Genomic DNA, 21,626 nt, shown 5'->3' with positions numbered 1-21,626 from the left:
AATGGCACCTCAGGAGTCAGGAGCCCTTATTTATCACTGCCCGGCGATAAACCCAGCTTGTGTGGGTTTAGGGTTATGCATCCCACCTGGTCATATGGGCTCTGTATTGGTGCTTCTACACAGTCGCGTCACAAAGTTGCCAAAAGCCGCGAGCGGCGGGAGTCTCTTCCTGGTTTTAGACAGCTTGGAAAATGAAGCCTCACGTGAGTGGGTGGAGCTTCATTTCCATCCACCAGCTGTTTTAAAACCATCTGAATCTACTGTCTGGATGCCGTCTAACTCTTCCTACTTCCGGGCCCCTTACAGATGATATACTAATTAAGGCTCTGTTCTATTTAGTGTACAGTGATTCTCAAACCTTTTCGTTTCAAGGACCCCCATAACTCTCAGAGTTATACAGACCCATACAGGGCCACTTGGAACCTCAATAAAGGACACTTTGAGACCCACTGGTGTAGCAGAGGGTTTCCAGTGAGCCAACATGAACAATAGCAACACGGTCCTGTTTGACCAGAATGGAACAGAGCCTTCATTAGTATCATTGGTAACACCTGTGAAGGAACTGTGTGCATCTTTCTAGTTTAAAGTGCTTTGTTCTACCTGGTTGCTTATGGCACCACAATGTCCAGTGGTTAAGTAAACAGAGATGAACAATAACTAATGGCTAACCTATAGGCTTTATGTAGAAATAGGAAAAAGACAATCACACGCAAGCGGCAAGGTAGAGAGGATGTTACTCAATCTGGGGTTCCTCTTTGATGTACATACTTGGTTTCCTGTTTGCTCATTTAACTTGCGTCTTTGTCTTTTACCTCTTACCTTTGTGACCTATCTGAACACCCATCAGCTTTATTGTCACAGTTTTACAAGTAAAATGTGGGTGAAATTTGTGTAATTTTTCCAAGAAAACAAATGAAGAAAGGGCAGAAGAGGGGGGAGGGCTGGGGTAGTAAGGAGATCAAGGCAGGAAAGAAGAAAAGTTAACAGTGACAGTTTCATTGTTAGCTCTAAGCCACCGACCTTCTGTTACCCCTTCAGAACATACTGTATAGGTACATTTAATTGCTCAGGATGATATAGCCATAAAAAAGAAAGGGAGTGCCAATATTGCTGTGTGCAATATTGGCACTGGTGTGCTGCGGTCATAGATAAGCATACCTGTGCCAATGCCGCACAGGGACAGAGATTCTGCCAATTTAGCAAAAAGTCAAATAAATCACCATTTGGCGAGTGCATATGCCAAAACCGCTGCGATTGAACTGTTTGTTAAATAAAGTGTAAATATATGACTACTATAGTTCATACCATATAGTCGCCTGATAGAACATCTCTTGTATACTGTACATCATGCACACACATCTCAGCGTGAACAGAGCATCGCTGGCCAGATGTCTATCTTTCTACTGTACTGTGTGAATGCCACACATCAGCCCGTGTGCGCGCCGTGACATTCATTCCGGATACCCGGGACAATATTTGGATTAAGTCACGTGGAAGTTGTAGCCCTGCATGCAGTGAATTCCGCCCGCCTGTGTGAGCCACGCAGCCGTGCACCGGCCCATGACCATTTATATATGCTGGAGGAACCACCAAGGGTTTTACTTTAATTCTCTGCAGGCATGGGGTCACAGATTAATTCCTGTGCTTTGATAAAGCACAGTGGGATTATCAGGGTTCAGAACAGCCAGGCCCATCCTCGCACCCACCCCCACCGCCTCCTTCACACATATTCCATATTATAACTTTTTTTTTATGGTACTAGGTCGGCTAGTTTTTGCTATTTCTTTATGTGAATCCTGAAAAGTAACAGTTTTGGGCATGAAGCGGCACCCGACAGCAATACAATTGTAGTTCACAGCTTCATCAGACAGTTATGTCTATCTTAACAACTTGCACAGGTTCACATTGAGAACCTTAAAAAGAAAGAACGAAAAAAAAACCCCACTTAAATAAAAGGCAGGGCAACAGATCATTTTAATGATTTTTTTTATCCCACGATTTTGTAATCCATTTTTTCACCTTTTTCGCCTAAACTGTAATCCTGGACGCTACTCTCCCCTCTGTCAACCTGGGGAGAACCCCGAACTAAGCTTATGCTTCCTTCAATGCATGAGGAGTGAGCAGGCCGCTTCTTTTCACCTGACACCGGGGTTTCCCCCGGCCGTAGGACGTAGCGCGTGAATGGAACACGTTATGTAAGGGTACCTACCCTAGGGGACAGAGAACACAGAAAGGGCCTATTGCCAACCCCATAGGGTATAGGTGGGGTTGGGGTATATTACATCTTTCTTTCTTCTGGTCTGTACCTTCTATCTTTTACACTCTGTTTCTCCCTCTCATATGTCACCTTCTCTATAATCCTCTATAACTCTATTGTCTAGGACAGGTAACAATTTAAAGGAATGGAGAAACATATTGAACACAGATGCTTCCATAGATGGACTCACTGCATGATACAATTAAGCAATTAACATAATGCTCTGTGACATGTATGACATTGCTGAGCATGCCCAGTTGATACATTTTGGATCAACATGGCAGAGGAAATGATGTAAGTGCATGGCTATAAAAGAAGGTTCATTATTGTGGCACGGATGGCAGTAGCTTCAGTCACAAAGGCTGCTGAACTGGCTAGTGTTTCTATAGAAACAGCTAATAAAGTGGCATCTGCATGTCCATAATTAGAAAGACATCAGTTAGGCTTGGACATTATTGTGGCCAAAAGCGCACATTAATTGACTATGATGATCGTGCATTGATTTAGCGCAGGTAAGGAAACAGAAGGGCAGCATTAATTGGCTAACATGGTTTGGGTCCACTTGTCCCCTTAAGAGCGAAGAGTCACTCAGAGTGATCACCTTGGCTTTAGCCTATGGGTATGAGTTTAATGGCTATGAAAATGATGTGAATTGTAATTTGTATGCCTACAGTCACCAGATCACAATCCAATAGGACACAGATTTTGGATCTGTATAGTGTACTACAGTATATGTGCGCTTACATGTGAGTGGGTGTTTGTTTCTGTGTGCATTGTGCACGTGTGTGTACTATAGGCTTTGTTGTCTTGGGTCTGCCTAGCTGAAAGTTAAATGCTCTTTTATTCAAGAGGGTCTTGCCGGGGACAAGCAGGGGCTTAGCTTGCAGGGGATGCTGACTCAGTGGCTGGACACGGATGCTATTCTGGGTATATTACACTCCTTACATCCTCCCCCAAACACATGAATTATTCACATGCACATACATCTGAAAGAATGATGCTTTTGCTTTTGCTAATATGTACAAGGACTTTCCACCTGTCATCTTCCCACGAGTACTAACCTCGTTCCCAGTTCTTCTAACCATTATGTTCACAGTAAAGCCTTGAAAAGAACCATAATGCTGAAACTTAAGTGCCTAATCGGAGGTAGTATAGACTATAGAGCATCGCAGTCCTGCCCCCTTTCAGGAAATAATTCCCAATGCATTTTTCCCAAAAGTATTTATTTAAAGACCTTTTAAGCGTCGTACAAAGCCAACTCGAGTTGTGACAAATCATGACAATAAACACAATATTTTGGACCAAACAAATAATTAAAAAGAAGAAAAACTAGAAAAAGAAGTGTTGTAACCTGCCGTATTCTTCTTCTTTCTAATTATTTGTTCAGCCCGAAAAATTGTGTTTGTTGTCATGATTTGACACAACTCGAGTTGGTTTTGTACGAGGCTTAAAAGGTCTTTAAATAAGGAATATGAGGAAAATGAACTGGGAATCATTTCCTGGGCCCTGGTACTGGTACTGGTACTGGTTCCTGGGCGGGACTGTGACGCTCTATTGTAACAAAGTACAGGGATACATGCATCCCTATACCATCCCTATACCTTGTTCCCAGTTCTTCTTATTGTTTTCATTTTTTTCCAAGATATTTTTGGGGCTTTATTTGATAGCGTACAGGAAGCTGACAGGAAATGTTGGGAGAGAGATGGGGAGTGACATGCAGCAAAGGTCGTCGGGATCTGGAGTCAAACCTGCAACGCGCTGTCAGGCTGGATTAGCAGCCTAGGTGCCCAGACCCCTAGCCGGCCCTGGCCATTCCCAGTTCTTCTAAGTCTATGGTCACAGTAAAGCCTGGAAAAGTACCTAATGCTTAGACACTTTCAGCATTTCAGGCCGGAAGTATACATAAAGTACAGGGATATACCTGTATGCCTGTAAATTCTATCATTTCCTTTGGGCAGAAGGTCCTACGAACCTGCCATGTTGGGGACCAAAACAGTTGTTTCAATTTATCTGATTGGTGTCGACAAATTGAAACACCCGTGCTGGTCCCCGGACCCCAACATGACAGGTGTAGGACTAGGACTACATTTTAAACTCGTGAATATGTAAAACTCTTGTCATGGCATTTTATACAGGCTCCTTTTAAGTACCTGGATTAAAAGTGAGCTTTATTTTTTATTTCTTTCAGTAAAAAAATGTCAAAATGAACAGCTTGCACAGGAAATGGACGTGGAGGATTGTGATAACAATGAGATTAATTATGTCCTAAACTATTAAGGGTAATTAGCCTAATTTGTTTTCCCAGAACACAGTTCTGGCTTTGTTTGACTCCATCCTTTATATAATGGGACGGGTTTTGCTACCTTTTAATGGGACAAAGATCTGTCAAACAAACAGCAACCTCTTCCACAATCAGGGTTACAACTCAACTGTTATGCATTTTGTTGTTTTCTCCAAAGTATTGATTGATTCATTAATAAATACATTAATTTATAGTGACATGTCCATTTCCTCCCCATCCCCTCAATTGTTCTTCAGAGCATGGCACTGGTCGGGCCTCCGTCGCAGGTGCCTCTTGCCAAACAGACCAGTGAGACCAGCATCACCAGCAGCAACAACCATCATCCAGTCACTCCCAGTGAGGGTTGCTGAACAGAGGGCCCTCCAGTGGGCAGCCATCATGCTGTCTAGTAGCGGCCATCACTCCGTGGGCCACCAGCACCCTGGTGCAGCCCCTCCGCTGACCACCAGGGCCCCCCCCACTGTTTGCGGGGTGCCCAGCGGCACGGTGGTGCTGGAGGCCCAGTATGACTACGGCTACCGCGGGGCAGACGGAAAGCCCGTGTGCATACGGGAGGGAGAGCGCTTCATCCTCCTGAAGAAGACCAACACCGACTGGTGGCAGGTGCAAAGAAGTGCTTTTGATTCTTTTTTTTTGTTTTTAAATATTTTTCAGAGTAGCTTGCTGCTTGACACATTATTTCAAATAGCCTACCGGTACTATAACCGTGTAGGTTTCAAAACCCTACACTGTTTGTATACAAAAAGTGGACAAAAATAGACAAAAATAGAATTTTGAATACAAAATTATTTATACAATATAAATGAATAAATCTGCCAAGTTGAGTGTTTGTTTGTATATAAGGCGCTCTTGGTGGAGAGAACGACAAGAGGCCATTTACTGGTGTAGTGGTGTGGTTTCGTTAGTATGGGTGGGCAAAAAAAATCGATTCACTCATATATCGTGATTTTTAATAAAATCATCAATCAGATTTTTAATTTTACTTTTTTTAGATTTTTATTTTATTGCAACAATCGTTGAATCGCAGAATTGCAATATAATTAAGAATCGCAATGTAAATCCCTAGGTGTCGATGGCGTATCAAACCGGGAGGAAAGTGAATCGTCCCACCCCTAGTCGTTTAACACTATTTTATTTTCTCAATTGAGACCTCAAGGGATGTATCTAATCACCAACTGATAGGAAAACCATTCCCTCTCACAGGTGCGGAGGATAGGTGCAGCAAGTAAAACGAAGCCAATCTATGTCCCTGCCACGTACGTGACCGAGGTGCCCATCAAGCCAATGCCCTCACCACAGCGCCTGGTCATGTCTACCTCCCTGCATGCCAACCTCAGCATACCACCAAGGATGTCGCTCACTCCCAGCCCCGCGGAGCGCAAAAATAAGGAACACAACCATGGTAATTATCAGTAGTAGAGCACTGTAGAGGGGAGCTGTGTGTGTCTGTGACTCATGTGCCCATGGGTGATGATGGTCGTTGATGCTCATCAAGGAAGGCAATTATGTTTCTCTGTTGTGTGCACTCTGCACTGTCAAAAGTAATGCTACTTCTTTTGCAATGTAGTTCAATAAAAAATCTCAGGGGGGAAGATAAATTATATAAACTGTAATTCTTCTTTAAAATATATATATTTTTTAATATCGTATCGTGAACCTCATCGTGATACGAATCGTATTGTGAGTTAGTGACCTAGTTTAAGCCCCTATCAATTTTTTTTACAGCGAATGGCTAAAATAGCCCATCTACTATTTTAGCTATTTCTTTTTAAACGTTTCCTTTTCTAAATGCGTTTTACCTATACAGGACTGGCACACCAGGCTGAAAGGTTTTAAACTGTCGTTGGTGTTTTGTGTTGCATCGTAAAACCTCAACCTCTGCCTTTCCTCACAGTGAACAAGTCCTTCTGCCGCTCCATGGAGAACCTCACCTCCAACAGTGCCTTGCGAGGGATGTACCACTTCCCCACCCTACCCCTCTCTGGCTCCACCTTCTCCTCCAAATCTGCCACGTCCCCCTCGGGCCACCTCTTGGTGTCACGGCCCACCGCGGCCCACACCACGGCTCCAAGGACACAGAGGGTGGTCCCCATCATAACCCGAAGTCGGAGCTCCAGCAACTTGCCCAACGAGAGCATGCCCGAGAACCCGTATGATGAGGTAAAGGACGGGTTCAACGGGCGGTACACCTGCCCCGGGATGTCCCAGAAGTCAAGCAGCCAGTGGGACATGGCGGACGCTTCTCATCACAGGACAAACCATTTGCAGGTAATGAGTGTCAAAGTGCAGATAGACGACGCAGAAGTCTGCTTTCCGCAGCTGGGCTAGAACAGGGCTCATGTTTTATGTCCGTTGTCTCCCTCTCCCAACAGAGAGAGGTATGGCACTGTTCTGAACTACAATACAGAGGTCATCTATAGAGCGTCCAATTCCGTGTGCTATCTACTTCAACAGTAGAATTCTGACATTGCCAACCAGTAGGTGTCATGCTGTAGGTGCAACTCATTTTTCATCACTGCAATGACACAAGTGTCACTATGTCACCTCAGAGGATGTTAGAAGAATGGTTTTACGGCGTGGCATCGCAAGACGCTATAGCCATCTACACAGACCCTTCTGAGAGGGCCTGTGTGTCTGTCTGTCTGCACCTAATCTCGCAAAACGCTAAACCGATCAGAGCCAAACCTTGTATATGCATGCTTTCAGTAGGCCACACACTTATTTCTTTCACGTATGTTGTGTGTTTTGGGCAACTATTTAACAGAAGTGAAATTCGCTAAAAACTTGGCCAAAATTCTGAGTTAAGTTTGTCATAGATACACGATTACACGTCATAGACAACTGACATAGACAGAAAAATGACATACTGTAGTTGAGCGGTTGATGTGACCGGCTGGTCACATTAATTGAGATCCTCACTGGAAGCCAAGCCGTTTCTATGTGGATCACAAGATCCACATTTAATTTATATTAATTATTGAGAGCATTGATCTGGGTTGTTGACTTACTTTAGAGCGGTAACTGGCCACTAACACACATTCCATCAGGTCAGTTTCCTGTTGTGCACTGAAATTACATTATTTTGATGCTGTCAGTTTAATGGAAATTACACACATGCGAGCACGCACACACACACACACACACACACACACACACACACATACACACACACACACACTATCTCTGGTGCTATCCCTCTCTCTTTCTGTGTCTCCAATCATTGTGTCTCTAAGCCTAGTAAGCAGGATTATTACAGCCACATTCAGGTCACAAGGCTCCCCTTTTCCACGAAACACTCAAATAATATTCACATGTACCCATTTATACAACAACGCGCGCGCACACACACACACACACACACACACACACACACACACACACACACACACACACACACAAGGCTCCCCTTTTCCACGAAACACTCAAATAATATTCACATGTACCCATTTATACAACAACGCGCGCGCACACACACACACACACACACACACACACACACACACACACACACACAAGGATCCCCTTTTCCACGAAACACTCAAATAATATTCACATGTACCCATTTATACAACAACGCGCGCGCACACACACACACACACACACACACACGCACACACACACACACACACACACACACACACACACACACACACACACACACACACACGCACACACACACACTATTCATCTTAATCAGAATTACTTTTATTGCCCATACAAGGAATTGTTGTTGCATAGTGAGCTGGGTACGTTGCACTGAATAACAACAGTATTAAGAGACATTTACACATTTGATTTGCCAGTGATGTGTAGTGGACCTGTTTGCGAGAGAGGGACATGTAGCTTTTTGGAAGAGGTGATAGGAGTTAGCAATTATATTGGCTGCTTGTTCCTCATGCAGTCCCGGAGTGGTCTAGGTCCTGGACTGATACAGGTTCTGAAGAGACAGCATAGGGTGCAACTAATGACCATCTCTGTCATTGTCAGTAGAGACAGCGAGCCAGATGGTGATGGATGTGGTGAGGATGGACGCTCATTTTTCAGGAGGAACATCCTCTTGGTGTCGGATGTGTTGGCTCCTAAAACTTAAGACCCCTGTGTTTATTATTGACTATTTGAATGACACCGCTGGGCTCTTCCTGGAGTGTACTAATAATAACCAGTAAGACGCCCTGAGGGCGAGAGTCGCGTGCACGCATCTGCCTGGGGTGACGGCAGACTGCTGGGTGAGCACTGGCGCTTTGGCATGGGGGGGTCAGATCAACATTATGTAATGATTTCTGTACTGGCCATATATGGAGTGTGTCTTGAGTGTACAGGGTTTGATGAGGTCAGATCAACATATGGAATGTCAGAACAGGTCAGCTCCATATATGGAGATCTAAGGGTGGCAGCGACGGCAGTGCCTTGAGTGTACAGGGTTTGATGAGGGCCCAGTTAGAGCCAGGCCTTAATTTTCAGGCCTGTTGAGAACTCTAGTTTTCGCCCGGCTGCCGGGCGCGGCTGTACTAATAACTTTGCGGATGAAAACACAAAAGACAAAAGTCAGTGCATTGTACATGATGAGGATTAATTGTCACAGTGACTGTGCGTGTCAACCGCATAATCTACATGAAAAGGCTGACACTGGTATAATCCACATACACACAAACACATACTGTACAGTATGTGTGTTTATTCCTCGGATCCCAACTGTGTCTTAGTTTTTTGTTTTTATGTGGAAACTTATGTAACAAAAAGTGCTCTATTTTAAGTTCTTCATGTTTAGCTCACTCTAAAATTATAGAAGATTAGAAGATTAGAAATATCCAGACACGTAATGTACGTAGCTTAGCGTCAATATGTTATTCTGAATAATTTAGGGGCAAACCCCCCCCCCTGTATCCTACAACCTATTTGTATTGTTTGAACAGACACACACACACACACACACACACACACACACACACACACACACACACACACACACACACGTAATAACTGTCAGTGACCTCATGTGTGACCACATCCCCTCACTCTAATGACATGCTAATCATACACAAATGCACACGCATGCAGTCGGTCAGTGTGTTACTGTATATTTCAGCTATGTTTTATGGAAAGATGATGTTGTTAAATATTTATCCCTTCATCTCACGTGCCCCCCCCCCCCACACACCCACACACCACACACTCCACAGCTGCTGATTTAGACCCCTCAATCCGCTTGAGCGCGTAGCTCTCTATAAGCTGTGTGACTTTAATCCAGCCATCCAACCTCTGGTGTAGCGGGAGGTGTTCCACTGATAGACAGACCTCTCTGATGACGTCGGTTAAGACGTCATCCTCTGCTGTTGACTGCACGTGCTGTGTGACCGCCACACGTCACTCACAGTATGTGCATACATTACACCGTGCGTGCACACACACGCACGCGCGCGTGCAATCTGTGTGTGTTTACACACTTGGCTCAACATGTGCACTTGCATCATGGCTTATTTCAAGAATGTACAGATTCTGTAATGAGTACACTGTACACGCATGCAAGCACGCACGCACACGCATGCACACACGCACGCATGCACACGACACACACGCACACACACACACACACACACACACACAGCGACATACCGACAGCCGATTTGCTGAGACAGATATGACCTAAATTATCCATTCATTGTCAATGGCATTTAATGTTTGTGTTAAGACAGAATCTACACTATAGCTGTTTATAGGAGGGCCTATACTAGCAGCACCCGTCAAAAAACGCAATTTAGGTGGACTGACGAGGTGTGTTTTGAAAAGGCGGTTTTAAAAGAGTGGATAGGGGCTGCGTTGATGTGGGTTGGGAGAGTTCTATGGAAGAGGGCGTGGCAACTGAGAAAAAAGTGCATGGCACTGACTGAACGCTGCATGGTGAGTGCATGTTGTTTATATTACAAACAGCCAAACCCTTCTACTGCTGTGCACACCTTTCTTCATTCTCTTCCTCGCCCTCTTCTCTATCCTTCCTTCCTGCCCTTCTCGCCTGCATGTCGGCCTTATCCCGCTTCTCACGAATGAAAGGTCCCAACAGTTACAGAGTCGTATGTCTCCCAGCTGTCCTGGCAGGAGTCTCCTCTTTACACTGACGTGGTCGAGCCGGTGACGAGGCGGCCGTCGTCGCAGCTGGAGCCCCCCTGCCCGGCCCGGGGGCAGAAGCCCCTCCAGGTCATGGACCTCTGGGAGCAGTACTCTGACCCCGCCACGGGGAGATGGTACTACGTCAACAGCTTCACCCAGGAGAGGTCCTGGAAACCTCCGCGCCGCAGCGCCCTAGCACGGGCATCCAGCAAGGTAAAAAGAATGGGCTCTATCATATGCACACACGCCATTTTGGATAAGAACTTCCTTCACAGGTGTTACAGCTGATACTAATGAAGGCTCTGTTCTATTGATTGACTGAAAATGTTGTTTCACAGTATGTAGAATGGGTACATTTCAAACAAAAGCACAAAAACTGCTACTTTGAGGATGAAACCATGAAAAGCATTCTTTACATCGTGGTCCATTCGGGTCAAACAGAGTCAGGCTGCTGCTGCAGTGGGTCTGAAAATGTCCTTGAGTTAGTGTAAATATGCAAGTGTATACAAATAGTTCCATTTACATGGGCAAATACCTTTCCTACAAAATAAATAAATAAAAGAAAATCTAATATTTTCCCCTGCTGGTGCTGGTGCTGGGGACTGGGGAGACACCACATGTCTCCTTATGGTCCCATATTGAAATCATTTGGGAAACGCCTGCAATAGAGTTTTCCCAAGCCTGATACTCCTGAGTAAAGCAAGCAGAGCAGGCATATTTCCATCTCAAGAGGGAGCTAGACCCAAGCAAGTATATTCAAGATTTTAAGATTATGTGGAGGCTCTCTTTATTCAGAATGTAGAAAGATTGGAAGTTTAGGGTAGAGATAATTTTATTCCAACGTACACAGTCACATCTGCCGGTAGCAGAAGTGGGTAACATTTGTAGAATAACTAGTTCTTAAAAATAGCGGTTCGTACTTGATCGATCATTGACAATCAAAAGTTAGTTATCCAGTCATGAACCCTAGCATTCCTTTTTTGGTCATGTAAGGCAAAAATGGCTACTAATAATGAGTCGTTTGTTTTTATAGCACCGGGCCCAGGTTCTCTCCAATGAGCAATCAAGATGGAGTGCCCCACCCAGGCTCACCTATTCTATAGGGAGACAATTAGGCAGGTGCTCCCTAACCACTGCACAATGCACATACTGTGTGTCTATATGTGTGGGGCATCACAAAGTCATTTTTAGAATCGGCCTCAAGTCTAACGAATCGACCCTTACAGATCTGTAACTCTGAGAGTGTACAAATGGAACCGAATATAGACTCAAAAGGGTCCATTTGGTTCCATTTGTACAGACAGTTATGGTCCTTGAAATTAAAGAACCCCTGGATTGTAATTGTATAGCAGAAGTTGTTGCGGGCACGATGGGTATTTAAATACCTACGGCCGGGAACAGGCGGTCAAGATAAAACCAGCGGTCCCCTCTCTCTCTCTCTCTCTCTCTCGCTCTCTCTCTCTCTCTCTCTCTCTCTCTCTCGCACACCCACTATATAAACAGCATGGAGCGGAATCCAGAGGGTTTTTTTTTTGTCATGAGAACATATGTTCCTGTGCGCAGCTCATTTGTGTGTGTCACAATATAATAATAATAGGCCTACCTATAATATATGTCCCGTCGCAATATAAACACTTTCCCTCTATCTGTGAGCAACTCCTCACAAATAAACAACCCCTCTCTCGCGCACGCCTGCTCAATCTCATTCTGTTTGGGTAAATGTAATGTTTTTCAATCTCAATGGAACCAACTGGGACTAAACGGTGAAATTGCGGGATGGTGCGGGACTAAATGGGATTCCTTTTTTTTGTTGCGGGCAGGAGCGGCGGCCAGGCGGTACATTTTTGGGGGGGGATTAATAAAACAGTCCCGCGCAGGGCTCTAGACCACATACCAGCTCTGACGCTGTGATAAACCACTTTCGGAAACGGTTTGAACTGTGATTGAACAGATTCCGGTTCCTCAATGTTGGAACCGGTTCCTCCGGTTCTGGATCACAACCCTAGTCATGATCAATACATGGTGAATCCACTAGAGGAGGCTGTATTGTATGTGAAAGGAGGATGTGTGGCTGACTAGAGAAGAGGCTTCTGGTGTTGTCTTTTGGTAGAATAGTAGGAGGAGATTGAAGTAAACACATGTCATTGGTCTCAGTCAGAACTGTGACGGCACACCTGTTATGCATCGAAGGATACTCAGGCTTCGATTAAGATTAACGAACACATTTATTTTCTAAATAGTGAAAAAGTGGCAGCAACAAGGGACTACAGTGGGAGAAAAGGCGAAAACTATTGGAAAAAAGGTTAAGCTGCGTTCACACTGGCAGAAGATACAAAGATACACACACAGTCAGTCACACATGCATATTTGTCCTTTGTATCTTTGTTGCTGATGTTGAAACCAGCTCAACTTCTTTGTTGTTGCCGTTTTTGTAGCATCTACAAACGTCGGATCATCTTTTTATCTTCATGTCACTGCATGGCTTCCAACTGAAAATGAAAGGCAGTCTGTATGATGTGTGAAGTGTGAACGCAGCTTGATATTTGGTTGCACGGCATGTTGTACACTGAATATAGCTACACGCTCACAGGACCATACATTGTGAGCGCGCAGGCTATTTTCAATGCGCAACACCGGTCCGCAACAATGTACAGTATAAATCAGGGTTTATAGTGTCAGTGCAGTTTTCCACAGTTAGTTTATTAGTCTAAGTGGAGATTCATACATGAGTTTGAATGATGGTGGTCTCACCCTGGCCCACTGCTCTCACGCGCCTTAATTGGCCTTTTACTGCAATGAACACTTGATGCAGTGTTCCTACTACTGCCTAGACCTAGTTGTAGTAGTTAATAAATAATCTGTGGTGTATGCTAAGTGACACATCAGACGTGTTATGTGTGGGATTATAAATTAATCCAGTAATCCACCCAACTGACTGGACACAGGACTATCCAGTCTAACTCCAGACTAGAGGAAAGGTTATGAGGTCATTCGATGGTTGGGTTTATTCCTCCAGGGAGTATGATAATGGTCTCAGTAAAATTCACCCGTGGGATTTTGAGATATTCTGCATGTGTCGAAGTGGAACATTTTGTGCTGCAAGAGGATAGTCAGCCACATCACAAGAGTTCATCCTCAGAGGAACATGAAGGGTGAAGATCAAATGGCAAATCCATGGCAACAACCGACTGACTGACATTACTGCCCCAAAAAGATTCTGAAAGATTCATTCATCTCTGTTTAACCATTTAAGCCCTATACACTTTCTCGTATACCACAGATAAATTGTTACTTATTACATCCTGTCCCAATGTTGCTACGTCTGCTTATTAAACTGACTTTGGGCTTGTTATTCTGTGAGGTTGCTTGTAAATATTGGTAGATGTGGGTTGCGGTTTTTTTGGCCTTGTTTCTAAAGTGTAGTAGCTTGTTTGGGCTTGCTATTGTTGTTTAAACCAGTGGTTCTCAAACCCTTTCATGTCAAGAACTCCCAAATTAATATGTATTTGTTTGCGGACCCCAAAACTGAAAATAGCTTTTTGAGTTTGTAGATCGGCTACTTTCAAAGAATATCGGAGAACTTGCCGGTTTACCATCTCGCCGCAGCGAAAAGTGGAGAGAAACATCGTTATGCTAACATGCTGTCTTCATCAGTATAGTATAGTCAAACCCACAGATGTTACAGTTCATATCCAAAGTGATCAAATTATTTTGTGCAATTAAATGGTCAGCTAGATGATGATAAAAAGGTGAGTATGTGAATACCAATGATAGTACCAATGATATTTCAGGATATTGTTTACTAATGAATTACATTATTTCGGTACTTTGGTGTTTACATTTTAGCATTCCTACTTCATCTAGTGTAAACTCAAAACAACTATCCTCTCTCTCTCTCTCTCTCTCTCTCTCTCTCTCTCTCTCTCTCTCTCTCAATTCAATGCAATTTAAATAAAGGTGAAGTAAAACTAAAATGCCCTAAACCGCGGAGAGTCGGAAAACCGGCGAGTTCTCCAGGTTACCCTTTCAAATATTCATAGGTTATGTATAAAACTTTAATTTTAGGAAGTGGGAACCCCTGTGTGTGTGTGTGTGTGTGTGTGTGTGTGTGTGTGTGTGTGTGTGTGATCATGCAACCTAGTCCATTTTGGGCTTGTTTTCACGCATGACCCTGACGTGAATCTTTCTGAAATTCTGGGGATTTCTTCTCCTATAATAATTCCTATAATAATTGCCTATAAACTAGAGGTTGAAAGGTTTTGATGATCAGTGTTTTCCTGTTTTCCTCTTTCAGGCCAGTGAAATGCAACCACAAACATTGCCCAGGGAAACCAGCCATCTATCACTACCACTCTCTGGGAGCCACAATGGCAACATGCACAGGGTATGTATGTACAGTATATTGTATACTACAGACCGCAGGCAGGGTTTCTCAAAGTGGCTGCCGTGCCGTAGCACCCTAGAGTACAGTGACACAAGTCCAGGGGTGCCTCAGAATAGTTCCATAACATTTGGAATTCAATGAAATCAATATCACCTCTGTTTAACCAGAATAACCATTAGCCACTTTGTTAATTTGCTTTAAGTTTTAAGGTCAACCACACCAATGCAACTCCTTGCAACTGCCATTCCCTGGTGTGGTTTTTTTATACTCTCTCCTGTTCTTACAGACACTTTTTTCTCTGTCCCATGAAGCAAATACGCTTTAAATTTAAAGCTAACACACACACACACACATACACACACACACACACCTATACACACACGCACTCACACACGCGCGCACACATGCACAAGCAACACACACACACACACACACACACACGCACGTTATGCTTGTAATACTGATTGCATAGGGCTCGAAAGGAAACAAGACTCACCGCTCAGTTCGCACAGGTGCGAAGTCTTCGGTGCTATCCCTTTTAGAGCAAGTGTTTGACTGTACTCTGTTGCTGCTTTACATTGTCCAATAAACTATTTAATCAATCAAAAACACACACACACACACACACACACACACACACACACACACACACACACACCCATGCACACACACACACACACACACACACACACCATCAGACAGGTTTCAGAGATTGCCCTGAGCACCATATAATCTGGAACATCCAGATTATAGAGACGGGAGTGAGACGTCTGAGCTGTGGCAAAAATAAAAAGGGGATTACATCCTTCTGGTTTCCCCCATCGTTTACTAAACGAGTCATTGACCCACGACACCCCTTCTCAGATCACTGTAATATCTCTTGATCTAATGCAGATGAGCAGGAGCTCTTTGGGGCTGAATGGAAGGCTCAGATGACACCAGATAAATAGTTGCTTCCCAAACGGTGTGCTGCTGAGACACAAACTATCAAAGTCTATCAATGGAAACATTTCGCACAGTGATCAATGATGCTATAGCATTTCATGTGTGACACATATGTGACACATTTATGTAATTTATTTTTATTTATTTTATTTAACCTTTATTTAACCAGTAAAAACCACATTGAGACTGAAGTCTCTTTTACAAGTGTGAACTGGCCAGGACAATAGGCAAAATAAGTGACACAAACAACTCTGCCAGTAACAAAAAATACACAACAAAAACAGGACAGACATACAATGCTCATAAATACAGTACCCACTACCGAAGAAGCTTAAAGGGAGAACAGGAACGCGACAAATAAAAACTAAGCAACGGAAATTGCTAGTTGACTAAGAAGCAAGTCAATGTAATGTGACTACGTAGTTTTTTAGCGCAGGGCTTAAGGGGTCATTGCCAATAACTCTGTCGTTGCCAATTCCCCCCCTTGCAGTGTTGATTTCGTTGACTAAAACTATGACGAAAAATGTTGGTCGACTACCTTTTTTCATTGAGGAAAACTAAATGAAAACTAGTGGACAAGAGATCCAGTATAAGTCATTTTATGCTGAAAATAGCAGAACTACAAGCTCACAACACGTCGCGCTAACGTGAGTTTGTAGATCAGCTATTTTCAGTGTAAAATCAGCCATTACGACGCCATCAAGGCCTGCCAAAATACCTTTTAGTCGACTAAATCAACTGTAGATTTAGTCGACTAAAAAATCGCATTACACTCGCACAACACTAAAACATTCCAGGTGACTTAAATAAATAAATAAAAGTTTCATTCCAAAGACTGTGACTAAACTAAAATAGAATTTTGCTGCCAAAAACAACACTGCCCCCTTGTGTACTGGGTCCCTGTGCACTGCCCATCCCCCCAGTGTTAAAGAGACTACCACATGGGCCTCCTCCAATATGATGGAGTCACCAGCTTCTTCTTTTCAGCTGCTTCTGACAGTGAAAGGTTTCACAGGGACGTAACGTAACATGCATGGTGGAGTATATGTTCACTCTATCTCACCCAGATGCAGCAGGGGTTGCTAGCACACACCACCACTGTGTCAATGGGCTCTATGCACACACGCCATTTTGGAAATAACTTGGGCCCATTCCCTACTTTCATCACAGGTGCTTCCAATGACACTAATGAAGGCTCTGTTCCATTCTGGTAAAACAGGGTGCTGCTATTGTGCATGTTGGGAGTGAGAGGTGAGAGTGTACAAATGGAACCAAATGGACAAGCTATTGGAGTTATGGCAGTCCTTGAAATTAAAACGTTAGAAAAACTACTGTACACTAAATGGAACTAAATTATTATCATCGGTAACAACAATAGTAGGGAAGTAGGGACGTTTTTTCCAAAATGCTGTGTGTGCGTGTGTAGGGCAGTGGCCCGGAAGTAGGAAGAGTTTTCTGTGTGCATTAGTGACCATTCCCTTCAGAGGCTTGATGGGAATTGAGCACTGTTTTCTGTGATGGTGACCGAGTGACTTCCTTCTACCCCAGAGACACCCCAACCTATCTTTCTATTATGAGCTATTATGAGGACATAGCAGAACGATAGCATTCAGGTTTAAAAGTACATAGTTGAAGATGCCCTTTAGTTTGCCTATATTAATATATTATTTAATCGACATCAGCATGTACAGAATATTTCCCAATAACCCCTTGAGCCCTATATAAAGTGGTGCATTTAGTATTTAGCACGTTTCTCCAAAGTGCTTGACAATGTGCTTGAACCTTTTAAGCCCAAACCACAGCAGTTGCAACTCCTTGTAACTGCCATTGGGGATAATGGTTGCAAGTTGTTGCAGGTTGCAAGGAGTTGCGTGGCGAATCATTGGTGTGGTTTTAAATTCACTAATTTAGACACACATTCACACGACACACACAGACGGCAGAGGAAACCATGCAATGTCACAATGTGCCAACCTGCTCATCAGGAGCAGTTAGGGGTGTACTTTGTACACTGTCAAATTGTCAATAAATAAATAAATTATTATTTAAAAAAAACATCGACATGTGTCAGGGAGTCAGGGTTCGGAGCGGGAACCCTCCAATTCCAACGTGGCCAACTGGCCATTATACCTTCTATGCCTGACGCCACATAATACAAATAGCAAAAGTAGCTTAATTACAAGCATATTTGCATATTTTTGCATATTTCTTTTTTTAACAATTTTGGACAATATTGTCTCCTACAGTAAATGAGATGCCCAAAATTGTGACCCAAGTTCACAATTAGGAATTCCTTGCCATTTGCAAACGAGCGCACATCTGTATGTATACGCTTAAACCAAAAAGTTACAGTAAAGTATAGTTGGACTATAATCACAATAGTTTCTGTCATAATTTGGCTGCAGGGCACAACTTCCTGGTTTCGTGACAATGACGATAGGTGCTGCTGAGAGAGCCAACTTCCCTCTAGATTGGGGAAGTAGACATGCACACACACAGAGAGATGGAAGGAACATGCAGAGTTTCAGATGAGTCAAAGAAGCTACAGTGGACTTTTAGCCAGCAGAATATCAAGCCCGTTCAGCCTGTTGGATTTTATAACGTTTGGGGAATAAACCATGATGAGCCCCACTGCTGTAAGTTTTTTGCTTTGTTTGCAATGTCTCATGTCAGCAAATATATAATGCTTAAACTGACTGCTAACATGTTGTTTTTTTACATTGGCTTCAGGCTTGTCAGTGTCATATAGTAGGCTATTGTGAATTGTCTCACTATGAGATGATTTGACTGTTCACTCAAACATACAGTACTTGACGCATCTGAACAGGAAAATTAATTAGCCAGAAATCACATGTACATAATGACATCATCCATGTTTCACCGTTTACTGAGCGATGAGAAACTAAACTGTTCAAATGTCGTTCAGCACCTATATACATAGACGAGAGGGCCTGTGTTTGTCAGAGGTGTCCTGGACTGTGGAGGTACTGTACATACAGTAAACCAACATTTTCCTCCCCAGAATAAACCCATCTGAGCTGGCACAATATAGAGTAGTCTGGGTGCGTGTTTGTGGGGATTGGGTGTACAGTATGGCCGAGCAGATAGGGCTTTTTGGGATGTTTGCAGTGGGTGTGACCTAGTGTCTGTGGTATGATCTTTACTCAGCACACTTCTCTGCATCCTGTTTTTATGTTTGCGTTTCACAGTCGCCATTCCAAACTGCCCCCCCATTGGTGATAATGATAATAATGCAAAAAAGAAAAAAGAAAATGTCAGTTAAGAGTATCTCTACACATAAAACGGCAGTTGTCACACGAGAAGAGGCAGAATGCACGGTGGTACGCATTCAACACAAGTCTTTCAACATTCTGTGGATTTCATAGAGATATGAGGGGGATTAGAATCAAGTGATGAGGAAATTGTTTCCTCTCCTGTCCTTGTTTCCTTCTCATTCTTTGTCTCTCTCTCTCTCTCTCTCTCTCTCTCTCTCTCTCTCTCTCTGTGTCTCTCTATCTCTCTCTGTCTGTCTGTCTCTCTCTCTGTCTTTCTCTGTCTCTCACCCTTTGCAGCTGTCTCCTGATTTCCTCTTTGGAAGCCATCCAAGGAATGCTAGCAACAGTGGCTGGCAGACGAACCAGGTGAGAACCCCTCTCTCTCTAGTCTACAGTATGTTACATGGTTTTTACAGTATCTACAAGTAACCACTCAAATCCTACAGTTTTCTGGCAGTGTCATAATAGGCGAACTACAAGCTCACAACGTGTCAGGTCGCGACGTGTTATTCTCGCCGAATGTTTGCGTATTGTGCAGAATGTTTGCGTATATTGTTTGGATATTATGACATGCCCAGAATAGGAGGGATGCTGGGGTTCAAGTGGTTGAAGAAAATATTTTAAACCACCATGTGACTCACCACAGGAACAGTTTCTGAGCACTCTGGAATCTGGATGACCTTCAGTATCACTTCTTAAAAGGCCATTTCACCACTGGAAGAAACTGCAGTCACTCAATCAATGTTAATAGTATCTGTAGTTGATAACACTATAGCACAATTTGAAATTTGCACCCTATGGCCAGAAAAATAATGAAGTCTTTGTGTTTGACTAGAGTTTGACTGGACTGTTGAATTTCTTACAATGACCATAATGCGTTGGTGCACTTGTGGATGGGAGACACCCCATGTGGGCTGTTTTATAGACCAGTTATTTGTTTATGTAATCAATTCCCAAAAGATCTCCAAACCGGTTGTTTTGAGGAGCGCTGGTTTCAGTCCAGTATAAATGTCTCCTAGAGGAAACCTCCTCTTGTGTGTTGGCTAGTGAGGTGCACCCTAGGAGACATTTATACTTCATTTTGCAGCAGTATTGCGCACCGAGAACAGCTGATAATCACATTAGGTCTGCGTGCGCGCGACACCATCGCGGGACGGAGTATAAATTATACTTGATGGGCTGCAGGTGCGCGTGCAGTCGTGCACAAACCAAGCAGGCTCTGCCGCCGTGATCATGAGCACACCTCCCGTTCTTATGACAGCGACTGGAGGTGGGGTTTTGAGGACAACTGTTTTTAATTGCTATTATTCTTCACACACACAACAGAAGACAAGGATTATAATTTTCAAGGGGCGAGAGATCACAATAAAAATCCTAATCATTCTTCCTCCACACTGGGAGAAAAACAGCATCTGAAAGTTTGAAAGTTTGATGTGAGTGCTTTTCCATTGCATCTTATGAGAGGCAGGGTTCTTGCGCGGCCGGCCGGCCTGCGTGCATGCTGGTGCTTATCAGCGTGACGTTGTCTGTTAAGGCTTGTGGTGCAGAACAAGGCAAGGCTTTTTCTACTGTTGTAGATCTGTTATCTGTTACAGACTCTTTCTACAGATAAACATTTTGGTCACCCATATCTGTCTGTGGTTAATAATAATTACAATTGCAGACGACTTGGCCTAATCTATTGTAAAGGCCTGTCTCCTCTCTTCCTCATATTTATTTGCGTGTTTATTTGTTTAATTATGTAAGTTATCCTGGAGATAATTGCTTTACCTCCACCATCCTTGCATACCTTTAGGTGGAATAGCAACATGTTTGTTTTTTTAGCTGGAGGGTTATTTCCTAATTAGCGTCTAACTATTTCACTCAATTAATGTTACTGTAGATCTGCCAGCATGTTTTAAAGCAAAGCCAGCTGTGCCATGTGTATAGACTGTGAGATCAGTGGTGGAAAGTAACGAAGTACATTTAATTAAAGGGACATTTCACCGCTGGAAGGAACTGCAGTCACAATAGTATTTGTAGTAGATATGTAGTAGCACAATTTGAAATTTCCATGTTCTACTTTTGGTACTTTAAATACATGTTGATGCTTTTGTACTTTTAATCAAGTACACTTTGAATTCCAGACTTTTTACTTACTCAACATTCCACTATTGATACTTTTACTTAAGTACAAAGTACTTTTTCCAGCGCTGGTGTTAAGGTGGTGAAATAGTAAAGTGATGGTGCAAGTTAAAGGTGGTTGTCCTCCATGCAGCTCTTACTACAACACGTTGCATCACAGCGGGGTGCGGGCGCGCTCGGTGTTAAAGCCCTTTTAACAGCCTCTCCTCTTAAGCCAAGGAGCATATTTGGCAC

At 43.4% G+C, this 21,626-nt stretch overlaps 1 protein-coding gene across 1 annotated transcript in view; it reads left to right on the top strand.

The window, feature by feature from the left end:
- Positions 1-21,626, top strand: part of arhgap9 (Rho GTPase activating protein 9) — a 61,195-nt gene that overhangs the window by 9,734 nt on the left and 29,835 nt on the right. The window contains exons 2-7 of the mRNA XM_080780620.1: positions 4,796-5,162; positions 5,763-5,961; positions 6,454-6,827; positions 10,641-10,877; positions 14,959-15,048; positions 19,566-19,634. Coding sequence (XP_080636746.1) covers positions 4,938-5,162; positions 5,763-5,961; positions 6,454-6,827; positions 10,641-10,877; positions 14,959-15,048; positions 19,566-19,634 — 1,194 coding nt within the window. The 5' untranslated portion in view covers positions 4,796-4,937. The remainder of the gene's footprint in view (positions 1-4,795; positions 5,163-5,762; positions 5,962-6,453; positions 6,828-10,640; positions 10,878-14,958; positions 15,049-19,565; positions 19,635-21,626) is intronic.

Source organism: Protomyctophum bolini, assembly GCF_963924005.1.
Source record: "Protomyctophum bolini genome assembly, chromosome: 2".
In the NCBI taxonomy this organism is placed as follows: domain Eukaryota; kingdom Metazoa; phylum Chordata; class Actinopteri; order Myctophiformes; family Myctophidae; genus Protomyctophum; species Protomyctophum bolini.
Note: the sequence above shows the minus strand (reverse complement) of the source record. Positions and strands in the feature narration are given on the sequence as shown.